Consider the following 18518-nt stretch of genomic DNA (forward strand, 5'->3'; position numbering starts at 1 on the left):
TAGCAACATTGGATAAAAACCCACACTTGTGTATTTGTGAAATTTATGTAAGGAATTTACACCAAGTTTTTCACACATTCCTGAGTGCTTTGTCAAGGTCTGAGTGTGTGGTGAGGACGAGACTTACACCTCACCATCTACGTATGTTGAGTGGTGATAAATATACATTTATCTCCACACACACAATATACATCTCTTTCCACCCACCAACTCGTACATCTCTCTCCACCCCTTCAACAATGCATACATCACTCTCCAAACCTCCAACAATATACAGTATACATCTCCAGTAATACATACTTCTCTCTCCAACCTCAAACAATACAGTACAGTATACATTTATCTTCTCCCTCTCCGACAATATACATCTCTTTACTCTCTCCAACAATAAATACATCTCTCTTCCTCCTCCAAAAAGACATAAATAAATCTTGTAAAGATAGTAATCACACAGTTGATCACTATTCCCAGAGGAATATTTAAAGGAAATTACTAAGATGTGAAAGAGAGATAATCTGACCCACGGGATATATTACTGGATTAACTTTAAGGTGTGATAATTAGTGTCCAATGTAAGTGTCATTTTATTGACAGTCACACTGAGTTTCTGAGTTTGTATTTGTATTTGCTCTGATAACTGCATTTGTATTTTTTCACTGGAGAAACATACACATGTGAGCATGAAAGCTAATTTTTTTCCTTTTGTTTTGTTTGTGTGTGTAATTACCAAAGTGTAGTTATAGGATTAAGTGTAGTTACAAGATGAGAGCTACGCTTGTAGTGTCCCGTCTTCCCAGTACTCTGTCCTATAACTCTTTTGAAATTACCGACAGTTTTGGCCTCCACCACCACCTCACTTTGCGTGTTCCAACTATCCACCACTCTGTAAAAGAAAAGTTTCTAATATCTTTTTGGCACCTTTCTATCCTTGATTTGAATCTGTGTTCTCTTGTTTGTTAAGTTGTTTGTTTCAAGAATTCTTCTTTGTCAATTTGGTCAAATCCTGTTAGTATTTTGTCAGTGGTGATCATATAACCTCATTTTTTTCTATCTTCTAGTTTTGGCATGTTTAACACCTTTTGGTCTCTCCTCGTAACTCAGTTCTTCAGTTCCAGAAGCCATTTTGTAGCATGCTGTTGCACCTTTTTCAGTTTATGTGCTTCTTGAGATTTGGGCACAGTACAACTATTGCATATTCCAATTTTGGTCTCACAAAAGTCATGAGAAGTTTCTTTAGTATTTCACCAGCCATATAATTAAAAGCAAATCTGAAGTTGGAAAGCGACGCCTATGTTCCTCTCACAATGTTCTTTGTTGTGTTCCTTCTGGCTACAGCTTACTATCAAAAACCACCCCTAGGTCTTGTTCTATGTTAGATTTCTGTAATTCCTTTCCACATAATTTGTAAGTTGTGTGTGTGGTCTATTTTCTCCGAATCCACATTCCATAATATGACATTTATTTACATTGAATTTCATTTGCCAATTGACGTTCCAAGCACTTATTTTATCTAGAATAATTTGAAGGGAATTACAATTGTATGCATCTCCTCCCTTCCCCAGTATCTTAGCATCTTCTGCAAACATGTTTACATAATTCTGTATTCCTTCTGGTAGATCGTTTATGTAGACGTTTATGTAGAACATTGTAACGGGGAGGGGGGGGTGGGGGTGTAAAAATGTTGAACTAGGAAAGTAAAGTAAAGCAAAGTAAAGGTAGGAGGAGGGGAGGGAGAAGGGATGAAGGATGGATGGATACAACATGGGGGAGGTTGAGTTCCCCCCAGAAAAAACTATGAAAGGGAGATAGTATACTCGGAGGATCTTGTTGGTCTGACAAACTGGGTTCCAACGAAATTGTCTTTCAAGGATTTTTCTCTCTTCCATGCTAGTAGAGAAGGTTTCACAGGTTAAAGTTTCAAGCTGGGAGGTCATTGAATGTTTCCATCAGCCATGACCATATAGCATTTATTTCCCTTTGAATTGCTCCTGATGCCATTACAATATACTGTACATTGCTGTAGTATTGTCCTTCTTGAGATAGCTGGGCATCTGTGTTTCCTCAAGAGAAGCAATTTCTTGAAGCAATTCACATAAGAATAGAACAACCTACCATGAACACCCAAATCACGGAACTGTTTACTCTACCCACCATGAGAGTAAGGACAAGACTAGAACATAACGATGCCAACACAGAAGACACTGTTCAACATAACAGGCCAATTACAACTGATTAATCTTTGTATGTAGATAGGAGCTGCCTCGTATGGGCCAATAGGCCTTCCGCAGTTACCTCTATTCTTATGTTCTTATGTTTCACCCCCCATTTATCCCTTATGTATCCTCCATGTTTTCACCTTTATTGTCTTATCACCTGACCCAGTGCAGGTATACATCAACCAGTTCTGAAAATTCTTTTCACTTGAGAATGAACCATGAAGGTTCGAAACGTTGTGCAAATTGTATAAATAAGTAATACATTCTATAGTAATTCACTTCTTTTCTTCACCTTGAAATTACGAAAATGGGTTTTGGAGAACTCCTCTTTCAGCTAAGCCCTGATGCTAAGAAAATAGTTAGAGGGATAGAAGCCCTAAAACAGAAGATAGTAAATACAGAATATGCGGTCATATTCAATTTGACACATTTTTATTTATTTATTTATATATATATATATATATATATATATATATATATATATATATATATATATATATATATATAACTGAAAACTCACACCCCAGAAGTGACTCGAACCCATACTCCCACAACTGGTATGTACAGGGACGCCTTAATCCGCTTGACCATCACGACCGGACATAAGGAAGTGATAGCCGAGGCTATATGAACCACTTCCCCGCCGGCACTCGGATGGTAATCTTGGGCATAGCATTTTATCAAATCACCTCATTCTTTGGGGCACACGTGAGGAACACAAATGCAAACAAGCCTGAATGGTCCCCAGGACTATATACAACTGAAAACTCACACCCCAGAAGTGACTCGAACCCATACTCCCACAACTGGTATGTACAGGGACGCCTTAATCCGCTTGACCATCACGACCGGACATAAGTGGTTCATATATATATATAAGTGGTTCTTGCCGGCGGGGAAGTGGTTCATATAGCCTCGGCTATCACTTCCTTATGTCCGGTCGTGATGGTCAAGCGGATTAAGGCGTCCCTGTACATACCAGTTGTGGGAGTATGGGTTCGAGTCACTTCTGGGGTGTGAGTTTTCAGTTGTATATAGTCCTGGGGACCATTCAGGCTTGTTTGCATTTGTGTTCCTCACGTGTGCCCCAAAGAATGAGGTGATTTGATAAAATGCTATGCCCAAGATTACCATCCGAGTGCCGGCGGGGAAGTGGTTCATATAGCCTCGGCTATCACTTCCTTATGTCCGGTCGTGATGGTCAAGCGGATTAAGGCGTCCCTGTACATACCAGTTGTGGGAGTATGGGTTCGAGTCACTTCTGGGGTGTGAGTTTTCAGTTGTATATAGTCCTGGGGACCATTCAGGCTTGTTTGCATATATATATATATATATATATATATATATAATATATAATATATAATATATATATATATATAATATATAATATATATATATATATAATATATATATATATATATATATAATATATATAATATATATATATATATAATATATATAATATATATATATATATAATATATATAATATATATATATATATAATATATATATATATATATATATATATATATATATATATATATATGTCGTACCTAGTAGCCAGAACTCACTTTTTGGCCTACTATTCAAGGCCCGATTTGCCTAATAAGCCAAGTTTTCCTGAATTAATATATTTTCTCTAATTTTTTTCTTATGAAATGATAAAGCTACCCATTTCATTATGTATGAGGTCAATTTTTTTTTATTGGAGTTAAAATTAACGTAGATATATGACCGAACCTAACCAACCCTACCTAACCTAACCTAACCTATCTTTATAGGTTAGGTTTGGTTAGGTAGCCGAAAAAGTTAGGTTAGGTTAGGTTAGGTAGGTTAGGTAGTCGAAAAACAATTAATTCATGAAAACTTGGCTTATTAGGCAAATCGGGCCTTGCATAGTAGGCAGAGAAGTGCGTTCTGGCTATTAGGTACGACATATATATATATATATATATATATATATATATATATATATATATATATATATATATTGTGACGATAATCTCCTTCAAGAGATTGAGCCTGCTCTTCCCTCCATAATTACGTCGTTGAAATTATATAATACTACTATGGAAGAAATGTCCAACAACGACAACAACACCAGCAAGGCTTGCCAGAGCGCAAAACGTTGCAGCCAGAGACACCTGTTCAGACTCAAACCGCCAAACTACTCGTTGATCGCTACCGGCCCCGCTGATTGGTCGCCGGTCTGGCTGCACCTGCACTCGCCCCCCCATACTACTTGATGTCTGGGGTCGCCACGACCTCAGACCTCAGAATGTTCAGTGCTTTCGTGGTTATCACTCCTCCCAGCTAGACGTTAGCGTGTACTGAGAGAGGTGATAGCTTAAAGCCAATATTCCAGCACCTCCCATTTAACTTTGTGTTGCACTTCTTGTTATTTTGCCTTAACGTAACTTTTCATTGTGTCATTTAAGTATTCTTATTATTTTGATTGATTGATTTTATTATAAGAATTTGTTTGTGCATTTTATTCATGTTTTGATTTATTTAACGTAATTAAAATTTCATTGTTAAAGTTTACTTGTGTTTTGTGTGTCTTCTCCTTACCTTACCACAGACGACGTTCCAGTTTTTCTATTTTTTTTTTATAACTATGTAACGAGGCCATACCCCTAGCCTTAAACAGCCGAACACCAACGCGTTACCGTCACAAGTTATATGGGGGCCTGTCCGGGAGCTTCACTCAGGTACTGGTGCCAAGTGGTAATTTATGGTAAGCGTATTTAACTTTGTTAACGTAGCTTTACTATTTTTCATATTCACTTTCATTTTTTATAAGGTGCGGTGTATTGTGCATTACGAGAGTAACATATGGTGAAGGTGAGACAACTTTGGATTACGTGGTGACTGTAGGCCGCAGTCATACTCTTAATTGGTCATCTCTCCCTCCGTGTTATTACTCGTATTTACCATCTATGTCCCTTGAATATTTCTCATTCTGACAGATCATCATATTGGTACCCTGGTACTGTGGTCTGCCCCGGGTCAAGAGTACCCAATCTTCTGCAATCTGACTGTAGGAGGACAAAGAGGGCCATAGTTCCTCTAGCTCGAACTTTAGTTGCTGAATTGGGACCTCAGCAGCAGTTCTCGTCACCAGTTGACACCTCGCACCCCTACACGTCAGTCAGAGATGATGATACATACAACGGTAGGGAATTAGCTTATTTTTTCAGAGCACAAAAGTTCGCTAATTCTGTAAGTATCATATTAAATTCAGTAGGAAAAACTTGCTTTATGTCCTATAGAGACTCGGCAAGGTATGCCTACATCCTTGGACTACCAATTTTACTTTTGAAGCATTTAACTGTTTCATTTGTTTTCGAAACTTTGTTTCATTTGTTAGTAGGATTTTCTTGCCCTTATCCTCTTACATGAGTACCAGGTACAAGATTTCCTGCGCCCTTGATTTAATTTAATCATTTAACATCTTTTACTTAACTTTAATTGTTAAAGATCTCACAGGATAGGTACCAGTTGCCACGTTGTCCTGTTTCTGACATTCACTATTGAATATTCGTGTACCTTTATTTGCTAATTTCACCATGTTTCGTCTCCAAGCTTTCCGTACAAATCCAGCAGGTGAAATAGGGACTTTAAGTCGTGCCAAGAGGACTGAATTACAAACTCTTGCACATGAGTATCAACTAGAAGTTCCCTACCAAGCCAACAAAAATGACCTACACAACCTGTTGCTGGATTACTATTTAGAGCAAGGTAAGATAGACTCTGAAACTCATGAAACTTACTATATTGCAGATAAAACTTATTTGGCAACGCTGAAACTCAAACTAGAGCTGGCCAAGATTGAAGAACGAACAGCTGCCATACGGAGGGAAGAACAAGAACACGAGGCTGCTTTGAGGAGAGAAGAACAAGAACGAGAAATCACCCTCAGAGAACGCGAGGCCGCCTTGAGGAGAGAAGAACACGAACGTGAGTTCGCATTACTCCATGAACGTGAGCGAGTACAGCTTGAAACACTCCAGGAGCGGGAACGCTTACAGCTCGAAACCAAACAACGCGAGTTAGAGTTACAACGCGAACCTGACAAGCAACAAGCGACTCTGGCTCTAGAGTGTCGTCAACGTGAAATCGCCTTGGAAACTTCACACTTCACTCAACGCCAGCAAGCTACTGCCAATCTTCCCGTCAGTTTTAATATATCACATGCAAGTAAGTTAATGCCATCCTTTGTAGAAGCAGAAGTTGATGTGTTCTTTACCACCTTTGAAACCCTTGCTAATCAACTCAGTTGGCCTGTCGACCAATGGGCCACACTTCTCAGAGTCCATCTTACAGGTAGAGCTGCAGTCACACTCAGTACTTTGGCGTCTGAGAATGACTACTACACTCTGAAACAAGCAGTGTTGGACGCCTACCTACTTTCCACCGAAAGTTATAGAAGGAAATTCCGTGACCACCTGAAGGCAAGTACCACTACCTTCCTCGAGTTTGCTAACACGAAACGGAGGTATTTCATGAAATGGCTGGAAGCAGCACATGTCTCTACTTTTACAGAACTCGTCAACCTGATGCTTGTTGAAGAATTCTTGAGACGTGTGCCACCTCCTGTCCGCCTCTACTTAGCAGATAAAGAAGAAACCGACTACCTGAAGTGTGCTAAGTCGGCTGACACTTACAGCCTCATCCACCGGCTGACACCCGAACCATCCTCCAGTAAGAAGTCGTGGTACAGTTACGAGAAGGTGAGCCCCGATCAAGCTGGTTCACAACTGTACTGCAAGTATTGTAGACTCTATGGACATACCATAGACAAGTGTGGTAAGTCTCAATACAAGGGAACCACTGACCAACAAAGACCCAAACCAACTCCTCCTAAGTCCGGTAAGCCTGTGATGAATGTTGGTGTTGATGTTAATGATCTTTCTCTTTTCAGTAACCACCTGTATACTGGAACTGTCTCTGCCAACGGTTCAAATCCGGAGGGACGTTTCAAATTGAAGATCTTGAGGGACACAGCGGCTCTACAATCGATCATCTTGAAGTCGGCTGTGCCCAACATCGTCTACACCGGAGAAACCGTATTCATCACTGACCTCACTGCTACCACTCCATACCCTCTCGCCAGAGTCCACCTGGATTGTCCCTACGTGAACGGGGAAGTCCAAGTCGCCGTCAGGGAAAAGCCTTTTCCCATGCCTGGAGTGCAACTTCTCCTAGGCAACGACTTGGCAGAAGACCTGCAACCGACCAACCTTATCGTCATGGACAAACCCCAGGTGTGTAACTCTGTGCCAATAAACCCTATTCTTGAGTATGTTCCAGCAGAGGTTCAAGAGAGTGATGAAGTTTCTCCTCCGGTTCTCGAGACCACCCGTGCACAAGCCGCACGTCCACCGCCAGCTGACTCTACTGCTACCGCTGTCCCTCAAGACCCTCAGAAACTACCCCCGCATCTGACCAAGTTGGAGTTCCGTAAGTTGCAGAGGGAAGATCTTACTTTAACACCATTGTTTTTCCAGGCTGAGACTCAACCCGACAGTATTCCTGGGTTCTTCCTAGAGAACGACTTGCTCTACCGCAGATATAGACCCAGTAAACTGAAGGAGGAGGACGATTGGGCCAACATCGAACAACTTGTGATTCCCACCAGCCTGCGGCCCACTATTCTACACCTGGCCCACGGAGCATTCTCCCACTACGGCTTCAACAAGACTTACCATGGGATTCGTCAAGACTACTACTGGCCAGGTATGGTAAATAACGTCAAACAGTACGTAAAACAGTGTCATACATGTCAGATGGCAGGCAAGCCGAACGTCTCCATTCCCAGAGCACCACTGATTCCCATACAGGTGCCTGCGGAACCTTTCCACAGACTCATAATAGACTGTGTTGGTCCTTTACCTCGGACCAGTTCAGGTAACGCCTACATCCTAACCATCCTGTGTCCTACCACCAGATTTCCCATAGCAGTTCCAGTGAAGAACATCACGGCTGCTACGGTTATAAAACATCTATTGAAGATCTTCACTCAATACGGATTTCCCAGGGAGATTCAAAGTGACTGTGGTACCAACTTCACCAGTGATCTCTTCAAAAGGACACTGGAGGAGTTCAACATCAAACAGGTATTGTCCAGCCCCTATCATCCTGCTTCACAGGGTTCTCTTGAACGTAGTCATCAGACCATCAAAGCACTCTTGAAAAAGTTTTGTAGTGAAACCTCAAAGGATTGGGATAAGCAGATTGACCTAATAATGTGTATTTTCAGAAGTCTCCCCAATGAGTCCCTAGGAGTATCTCCTTATGAGATGCTCTACGGCCGTAAGTGCCGTACTCCCCTTAAGGCTTTCAAAGACTCTCTCAGAGATGCCACCTTCAGTGAGCATCAGAATGTGCCCCAGTTTCTTCAAAACCTTCAACACATTCTAGAGAGAGTCCACCGCTTTGCCCATGATAATCTATTGAAAGCCCAGGTGAGAATGAAGACTCATTACGACCAGACCAGCAAAGTAAGAAAATTCAAGCCGGGAGACTTCGTCCTTGCCTATTTCCCTATCCCAGATTCACCTTTACAAAACAGGTTTTCAGGACCCTACTGCGTCAAAGAGTGCAGGAATAATAACAACTACGTGATAGAGACTCCAGATAGGCGGCGGAAGACCCAGCTGTGCCACGTCAACCTCCTGAAGCAATATAATGGTACTCCTCCCACTGTCTTGACTAATTGTTCTACCTTCACAGAACCCTACATCCACAGTGAGACCTTCCCAGCTTCTCCTCCCGAAAGCACTGACAAGGAGTCAGCGCTTTCTAATTCCGAAATCCTTAATGATCTTCCCAAATGCTTTCAGGATAATAATCGTGCTCCTTTGCCCTCTTCTAATTCCACTCTCACCTCGTCAGATAAACCCTTCATCCTCCATGTCGACGCTAGGGGTACCGACGTTGGTGGTGTCGTGATGCAACAACGAGGCGAGAAGAATACACCTGTCAGCGACTACTGCTACAAGGATCTACGGAACAATTGGCAAGGAGCTACTCTTCCTCATCCTGAAGCTTCAGCACTTCACTCCACACCTGAAAAGTGCTCGGTCCACCATCAACCCGGACCACACCACCCTACACCTCCTGCAGCACGCCCACTTCTCATCTCAACGTCTTCTACTATGGGCTTGCTAACTGCAGAAATTCAACCTGGAGACACGCTATACCAAGAGTCTGACAACATCTTAGCCCATGATCTCTCCAGAGTTTATGAAGTAGAAGCGACTCCATCCATTACTCCACCACATAACGACGTACTTCTTCCAGAACCGCAGGCTTCGGGGGAGAGTTGTGACGATAATCTCCTTCAAGAGATTGAGCCTGCTCTTCCCTCCATAATTACGTCGTTGAAATTATATAATACTACTATGGAAGAAATGTCCAACAACGACAACAACACCAGCAAGGCTTGCCAGAGCGCAAAACGTTGCAGCCAGAGAAACCTGTTCAGACTCAAACCGCCAAACTACTCGTTGATCGCTACCGGCCCCGCTGATTGGTCGCCGGTCTGGCTGCACCTGCACTCGCCCCCCCATACTACTTGATGTCTGGGGTCGCCACGACCTCAGACCTCAGAATGTTCAGTGCTTTCGTGGTTATCACTCCTCCCAGCTAGACGTTAGCGTGTACTGAGAGAGGTGATAGCTTAAAGCCAATATTCCAGCACCTCCCATTTAACTTTGTGTTGCACTTCTTGTTATTTTGCCTTAACGTAACTTTTCATTGTGTCATTTAAGTATTCTTATTATTTTGATTGATTGATTTTATTATAAGAATTTGTTTGTGCATTTTATTCATGTTTTGATTTATTTAACGTAATTAAAATTTCATTGTTAAAGTTTACTTGTGTTTTGTGTGTCTTCTCCTTACCTTACCACAGACGACGTTCCAGTTTTTCTATTTTTTTTTTATAACTATGTGACGAGGCCATACCCCTAGCCTTAAACAGCCGAACACCAACGCGTTACCGTCACAATATATATATATATATATATATATATATATATATATATATATATATATATATATATATATATATATATATATATATATATATATGCATGCATGTATGTATGCATGTATGTATGCATGTATGTATGCATGTATGCATGCATTTATGCATGTATGTATGCATGTATGCATGTATGTATGTACATATGTATATGTACATGTATGTATGTATGAGAATGTGTACATGTATATATAACAATAATAATTTGGTAACTAGCGTCAAAAAATTGTTATTTGCTTAGCTACACGAACTAGAGGGTTCAGTTCCTGAACCGGTTATGTGCCTCTGTAATCCTAAACGGGATGGGTATGGGGTGCATAATAAAGAAATTGAATTCCTTCTATTGATACTCATCCCTTTGTAGATGTCCCTCCCATCCCTCTTATTTTAGACGGGCTCACCATACCCCATGCTACATGGACATTTATTCTTAGTAGCTAAATCTAAAACAACAACAACAATTCCCTCATCACAATCGACTTGAGAATGGCCCAGGATGGACTGAAACGTCTTCGTCTCTTCACTTTCCAGTGTGTGATTTGGTCAACACATTCTACAGTTAATTTTAATTCTTCTAGTTACCTTAAACAAAGATGACATTTGGAGGAATCTTCTTCCAATTAAACCAAGATGCAAGAGCACTAGTCAAAGGTATAGAAGCCAAAAACAAGAAGATAACCAACACAAAATATGCAGTTACATTCAATGAAACATGTCTAAATGAAAACCTGCTGCCAACCAATATATACATAAATACATACATACCTGTATGTAAATGCTTTGGTAAGCTTGTTATTCCAAAATGCCACCTTCCTTTTATGAATAAATACAGCAGAATCTCGGTTGACGACTGCACTAGAGTACAAATTTTTTGGTACAGTATATGACATCAAATTTCTTGTAAAATTTAAATTGGTATACGATGGTTTACTTGGAAGACGATGTCTGTTCATACGCATATCAGTCGAATGAGCGCGTGGTGCTGGGGATGGGGGGGTTCTCAGTTTGTTTACAAGTCTTATCCCACGTAGTGACGACCATGGCCGTGCTTGAATTCTTTGTTAAGAATTTCATTGTTTGCCTGTTTTTTTTTTTTTTTGCTTTTTTTTTAACATAAAAGTTGTTATTATTTATCACGTCATGGGTCCCAAGAAAGTCAGTAGTAAAGTTCAACCTAAGAAAATAGTTGTGAGGATGACAAGAGGAAAAACCAAGAGATCATTCGTAAATATGAAAATGGTAGGAGTTGTTGATGTAGAGTAGAGGATGTCCCTTCCTCATTTATTAAGAAAATGTGTGCAGTATGGGAAGAATTGCAGTTTTGCTGAAAAGTGTCACTCAAATCAAGTTGTAGCAGGCCATTGTGCTAACCTTTTTAATGACAATGTGATGTCTCACTTCAGACAAGTGTTACAGCGTAGGGAAAAACCAAGTGTTGCTAGACAGGTTTTTGGTGAAAAAAACAAGCAGTGAGCCACAATCAGGTCCTAATGGTACGCAGGCAGAACATAGAGGGGGTACCCTAAAAAAGTCATCACTGCCTGATGTTATAGTGGAAGGAGACTCCCCTTCCTAACACTAACACCTCTCCTCCTCCTCACTGTCTTCCGTAAGCCAAAGAGAGTCCTCATTCAAGGTAAGATATACACACTGTACTGTAGCTAGAACAAAACGTGTGTTATTCGGTATAAAATGTATTTTTAATTTAATATTTTTGGGGGTGTGGAACAGATTAATTCAATTTACATTATTTCATACGGAAAAATTTGTTTTGGTTGACAAATTTTTGGTTGACGCTTTTCTGGGAATGGATTACGATCGTAAACAAAGGTACCACTGTGTAGGTACCACTGTGTAAGTATTATCTGGGATGAGAATGACTGCATTTTATTCCCTTTCTAATTCTAGTATGTCTATATTCCCACAGAGTTTAGATATCCTCTGCTAACATTCCAAAACGAAACCATTATAATGATGTGCCAAAAGAAAAATATGTCGTCGGTACACACACGGAAAGCATAATCTGAGAAATACAGTGACAGTTGAGAAAAAGACACATTTCTTTGATGAAGCCACTAAAGGGTGCCTCAAAATATGACTACCCAGGGTCCCCAGCAACAGTAACACCACTACTGTTTCAAGTCAAATGTACCAAACATATTCATTTACCATTTCAACATAAGATACGATATGAACATCTCACATTATTATGTACCTGCATCAAGGGCACCATGGAAAAGTGGTCACCACAAACAAATTTCACAAACGATTAAACACAAACAGGTGTGCACATCAAAGGTGCTATGTATATTTCACCGGCAATTTCTCATATAAAGTGGGGATGAATCAAATGTAATGTAGCTATTTATTTTATCCATGTGTACTTTCAACTTACATGTGGCAAAGCAAGTACGGTATAAGATTCCTTCATAATACTACGGTACTTTATCTACAGTTACTTGAACATGTACCCCAGTCATAATGTAGGGTCTATGTCATAACACAGGACTTGTCTCCATTCTCTTATACTGTATTGTTAACTATACAAGTCTTTTCTAGTAATGATCTAATATTTTCTGCACATCACATGTTTTTCAACATTTAACACATCTACTTTTTGCAAAAAGAGAACATTGTACAGTGTATATTATCATTAGTTAAAAAGTATTACTGTACTACTAAGCACTACAAACTAGTATCTTCACTCTACCTGTATTTGGTCGACCATTCGCATTTGGCCTGGCCGAGGCAGCTCCATCTCGAGCTTCCACTTCTAAAGCATAAGCTTGCTTTTCTTCTCGATCAAATTCTACTCTTGTGAATATTTCACCTGTGCGCTCCCTGTAAGAAAATTGAATAAGCAACATTATTTACTATACAGATGGATACAATAAATTAAAGGAAAGAAAATTTGTATAAAAATTTTGAAGATGGCACATTAACCCTTTGATAACAGCCCTTCCACTTCAGTCCCATATTTTTCTTGGGAGTAAATAAGGCTTAAAAAAAAAAAAAAAAAAAAAAAAAAAAAAATACATTGAATGTAATAAATCGCCATTTTCAGGCCGAGTCCAGTAGGCTTCCCGGAGCTATCCAGGCTGAATGGATATGTATAACTTTCTGGTATCAGTCAATGTGCTTGGAGATCTTGCCTACAGGGGACAATGAGCCAGAACCTGGCCCCACTCAAAGAGGTACGAGGAGCAATGGCCTCTAGAAACTCCCATGTGGTTGGGAGCATTCTTTGTCTGCCATCGACCAGGTTTGACACCCAGACTGGCAGGTCTGGGGTCCCAAAACAAACCCCCTATTCTGGTGAAACTATTGCTACCAAAAGCCGAACGAGTGGAAAGAACTCTCCAAACTAAAATAGCAAACTAGCATGACGTCATCAAGTTGCCGCACCGCTGTCTGCACAACCCTCTCCCTGGCAGGGGGAAGGGGGAGCCCCAGACCCCCACACTGGCGAACCAACTATCAGTTCTTGGGCTGGATGTCAAAATACGCGAAAAAAAAACGCCGCCCAGGAGGGAGGGAGAGATGCTGGGGAGCCTCCAGGACTCGCCCAGAAAATGATGTTTCATTACATTCAACGCCGGTTTTCAGGGGAGGGGGGGGAAGGAGGAGCCCCGTCGGCTCCCCGGAGCCAACTACCCACAGACGGAAAAAAGAGGGAATTACCCCTGCGGCAGTCAGTCCTCACTCCTCAACGCTAAGTCGAGACAACTGGTTGCAACCACAACCCAAAGCAACGCAGGCCCGACTAGGCTCAGGAACAGTCACAAGATAAGTGTGCAGCCAGGACCCTCTTCGATTGCCAAAAACCCCATGCCTGAATGTCAACCCAAGACATGTTGCCAAAGGCGGCAGCCAAGGCAACAAACTTACGAACATCATGGGCACGGGGGTAGAAGGCAGGCTGGCTAGACTTAATAACCTTGCGGACGAACTGAGAGAACCGAGCCCGGGAATAGGGAAGGAGGGAAACCGGGTTAACCCACAGTGCATCCCTGGCCACCAAAGCCATGGCGCATATGTAACGGCAGAGAGCCACAACCCGGACATAACACATGATGCACCCCCAGCCTGACCAGCATCAAGCAACATCAAGGGCATCAACAACCCAAGGACCACCCCGGAAAGCAGCCGTCTCATTCTTCACCAGAAAAGAAGGAAATAGCTGCAACCTAACAAACCTACCACCAGGACTGAAGGAGCAAAAACCTCCGCGCTGGAGGAGGGCATTAAGCTCCCTAACCCGACTCCCAAAAGCCAATGCCAACAGGAAAAAAGAGCCCTAGAAAAACAAACCTGAACCGAAGGGGCCACAACAAACTGAGAAGGAGAGAGAAAAGAGAGCACCCGGTCCAAAGACCAGGACAGCTCAGGAGGCGCATGAGCAGGCTAGAGGTGAAACAACGCACGCGATAGCTTACGGAATGGGGCAGAAGTAAAATCAAGCATTACCGAACTCAAGCTGGACCCCCCTCGGTTCAGGCACTGAACCCCCAGGGAACAGTCCGAATGGAGCCTGATCGTAGATCTACGAGCGATCCGAACCCTCCGGAGGACATCCACACCACCGCGAACTCCCACACTGTCCTGTGAGCACGACGGAATTATGGACCCCCACTGAACCTGGCCAGCTTGGTGAACACTAGTCACAAAGCCCCAGCCGAGAGACAATGCGTCCGTGAACGCATCGAGCGACGGCTCGGGTAGGCGCCAAGGCACTGAACCCCGAAAAACCTGAAGAGGGAGCCGGCAATGCAGCAACCGACACAAAGCCCCCGGAGGCCGAACACAGTGGACACAAGAGAGGTGGAAGGGACATCCCCCTAGGAACTAGAACAGCCGACAAAGCCACACCCGACATGGCAGGCAGACCATCATGGCAAATTTCAGGCTCCTGCACAAACCCTCAAGCAACTGCCGCATGACCCAGGAGCCCCTCAGGAACAGATGAAGGCGGGAATGCAGGTGTAGCAGAGCTGCCAGAGGCAGAGACAAGCAAGCGGTCCGCCACCAGCCAAAAACAGATTGAGGCAGGTTGTGGGAGCCAAAGTGGGGCAAAAATGCTACTGCATGAAGCTAGCAGCAGAAACCAATGCACTTGAACCACTAACTGCCAAAAGCCTCCTCAGACCTCAAAAACTGCCACCCCTGAAGGTAAGTGCATCCTGGGACACAGCAATACATTCTCCACTCAGGCTCTGAACAAAGAGGAAAATTACACAAAACCAGAAAAGTTGGGAGAACTGCATGAAGCCCAATAGCTCCAGGAGACAGGCCCCATGAACCCTATATAAAATTAACAAAACAACTGGCAATCCATCCATGTCCACTTCCAAATCCGGCCTATCCAAAAGTTGTATTTGTCAAAAGAAACATACTGTGCCTAGAATAAAGCAGAGTATGTGATGCAAGTAGGGAAGGTGGCTCAGCTGGCCTCATAATCAACCTGTCTGGGGCGTCAAGGAAAAGGAAGTAAACCCAGTACCAAACCAACCGCCCACCAGGGGTGGGCGGCTTGGATTCAAGTGAACCAAAAAACCTGACCTACAGCCCACTTACAGTCAGAGAGCAATCCTAGAACAATGGTTAAAGAACCCCCCCCCTCTTTTACACTTGCTCTCACATGCCTTGAGGGAAGCATGGGAAAGAGCATGCAGGTAAAACAATGGAGGTAGTGCTAGTGCAAAAGACTGTGTAAATCTTTACATAAAATTCACAAATACAAAAGTTGTTTTTTTATACTATGTTATTAAGTATGTAAGAAGACATTACCATTACTTAGTAAGACATAATACCACCACATTAACACCAGGTGCTCATGTGAACAAGATAACATCAGCAGCATATGGGAAGTTAGCAAATACAAGAACCTCATTTAAGGGTCTAAACAAAGAGGCTCTAAAGTCCATATACACTGCCTATGTGAAACAATTACTTGAGTATGCAGCACCAGCATGGAACCCACACCTCATGAAGCGTAAACAGAAGCTTGAGAATGTTCAAAGGTTTGCAGGTAGATTAGTACCAGAATTGATAACTACATACAAGAGTGAGAGGAATAGACAAAGACAAGGGAAGCCTATTTAAATTAAAAAGGGGTAGGACAGGGTGGAAGCTGGATAATGCATCAGGTATAAATGGCTGAGAGGCAGGGCAGAGAGAGTTAGATCCCACTCCCCCCCATAGTCACACATAGGTAGCAGGTTTCCTTCTCTTATTCTTACACCATCACCGGTCGTAAGGGAACCGGTCGGCCGAGCGGACAGCACACTGGACTTGTGATCCTGTGGTCCTGGGTTCGATCCCAGGCGCCGGCGAGAAACAATGGGCAGAGTTTCTTTCACCCTATGCCCCTGTTACCTAGCAGTAAAATAGGTACCTGGGTGTTAGTCAGCTGTCACGGGCTGCTTCCTGGGGGTGGAGGCCTGATCGAGGACCGGGCCACGGGGACACTAAAGCCCCGAAATCATCTCAAGATAACCTCAAGATAGATCACTTACATGCCACTGTGTGTGTGTGTGTATATGTACCAACAGAGGAAGCTGCATGCACACAGGTAAAAATTCATGACTCAAAACACACAATAATCCTGTAACCTTACCTGATCTCATAAAAATCTCGACCCTCATTTCGAGGACTGTCTACAATTCGATAGAGAACCTGAAAAAAAAAGAAATAGCAATATTAATAATAATAATAATAGTAATACTGTAGTACCTTTATAAAAAGAAAGTCTTCTACCATAATATAAAAAAATATATGCCATCAATGGTCTACAAAGCAAACAATTTAATTAATAGAGGACCTAAAACTATTAAATGTAGAAGAACTTCAAACAAACTCTACGTATAGCCTACAGGAGATGGAGCACTGTACCAGAATCCATGAAAAGGCACACTGGAGCCCATCTGCTATCTTAATACAGTGTTGTATTTCTCTTTCTTATCTGTTATCAGGATTATTAATCACATTAGAACATCATGACTAAGATGGTAACACTGCTGGCCCTGGCCAGGGGGGAATCAAGATAGTGAACTTTCATGAAAGTTCACTATCCTGATAAGAGAAAGAAATGTGACTTTTTTTTTTTATTATGTTTTCATCACCTTTGGTCACTTTTAGTCACTTTTGTGTTTATGAACCGTCATTGTAACTCTAGTTTCTTGTTCAAAATAAAGCTTCTGTTTTCAAGTGGAGCTCAATCTTATTTCAGAAATGGTTTGTCCATCCTAGGACTGATCATATACTTTGTTTTGAAATGTTGTTACCTCCAGGATTTTAGTCAGAATCACTCTCTCTTTTCCTTTACATTCACACTATGGTGCCTTGCAATATTACATGTGAAGGCTACCAATGCTGCTCTGCAGCAGTCAAGCTGTGTCAGCTGCAGATGTATCTATAGGTGCATGATCCTTGGAAGTTTGCCATTCAAGGCATTCTTCTCTTTTTATGTCAACCTCTCATATCTGATTTCAGTTTCCTCTGGAGGGCCAATCAAGCATTCATCACCAGATGCCTGCCAAAGGATTTTCAAGATGCCCCATTAATATGTTGCATTTTGACAACTTTCCTCCAGTTGGTCCACTCCACTCTTGCCAGTCTTGTGGAGTATAAATAATTTGGTCAGAGAACTACTTGGTGATCCCTGTGATGCCCAGGAGGGATCTGCATGTTCCCCAGCTGATTTTTTGTAGTCACTCTAGATTGGATTGAGCTATTCTACAATGCCATCCCAGCCACCAGTATAATTCGTTGCCATGTTTGAAAAGATCCCTGTGATTGGGCGAATATAAATAGGAGCCGACTCATATGCGACAATAGGCCTTAGACTTCATTTTTTTTCTTATGTTTTTATTGATTGCAGTGATATTCTCCAATGGAACATTCAATAATCAAGCCTTGGAAGCACCAACTGTCTTGCTCAGGAAGTAGATTTCCACAATTATCAAATTGTGTTGTGCAGGAATAGGTAAATCATTATGAATATTTTTTGTTATCCAATGGCAATATATAGTTTAAAATAGCATAAAACACACAACTTCACTTTTAAGATAGATTAATGGGTAAAATATCTCATTTCCTGAGATAATATATTAAAATATTATTAAGATTAAATCCCTATTTTACTTTGCAAAAATTAATTAACTCCGCTGCATCATAATGACTAGATGGAAAACACTGTTACTTTCTTGATGTCACGAGTCCTCAGTAGGGGTAGTCCGCTGACTTGCGACA

At 41.8% G+C, this 18518-nt stretch overlaps 1 protein-coding gene across 9 annotated transcripts in view; it reads right to left on the minus strand.

Moving 5' to 3' along the window:
- The window catches only part of CadN (neural cadherin), a 724585-nt gene that overhangs the window by 272794 nt on the left and 433273 nt on the right, over nt 1-18518 (minus strand). For all 9 annotated transcript variants that reach the window (XM_069324325.1, XM_069324357.1, XM_069324337.1 and 6 more), the window contains 2 exons: nt 16885-16943; nt 12979-13109 (listed from right to left, as the gene is read on the minus strand). In XM_069324325.1, coding sequence (XP_069180426.1) covers nt 12979-13109; nt 16885-16943 — 190 coding nt within the window. The remainder of the gene's footprint in view (nt 1-12978; nt 13110-16884; nt 16944-18518) is intronic.

The sequence above is a fragment of the Procambarus clarkii genome, chromosome 2, assembly GCF_040958095.1.
Source record: "Procambarus clarkii isolate CNS0578487 chromosome 2, FALCON_Pclarkii_2.0, whole genome shotgun sequence".
Classification (NCBI taxonomy): Eukaryota; Metazoa; Arthropoda; class Malacostraca; order Decapoda; family Cambaridae; genus Procambarus; species Procambarus clarkii.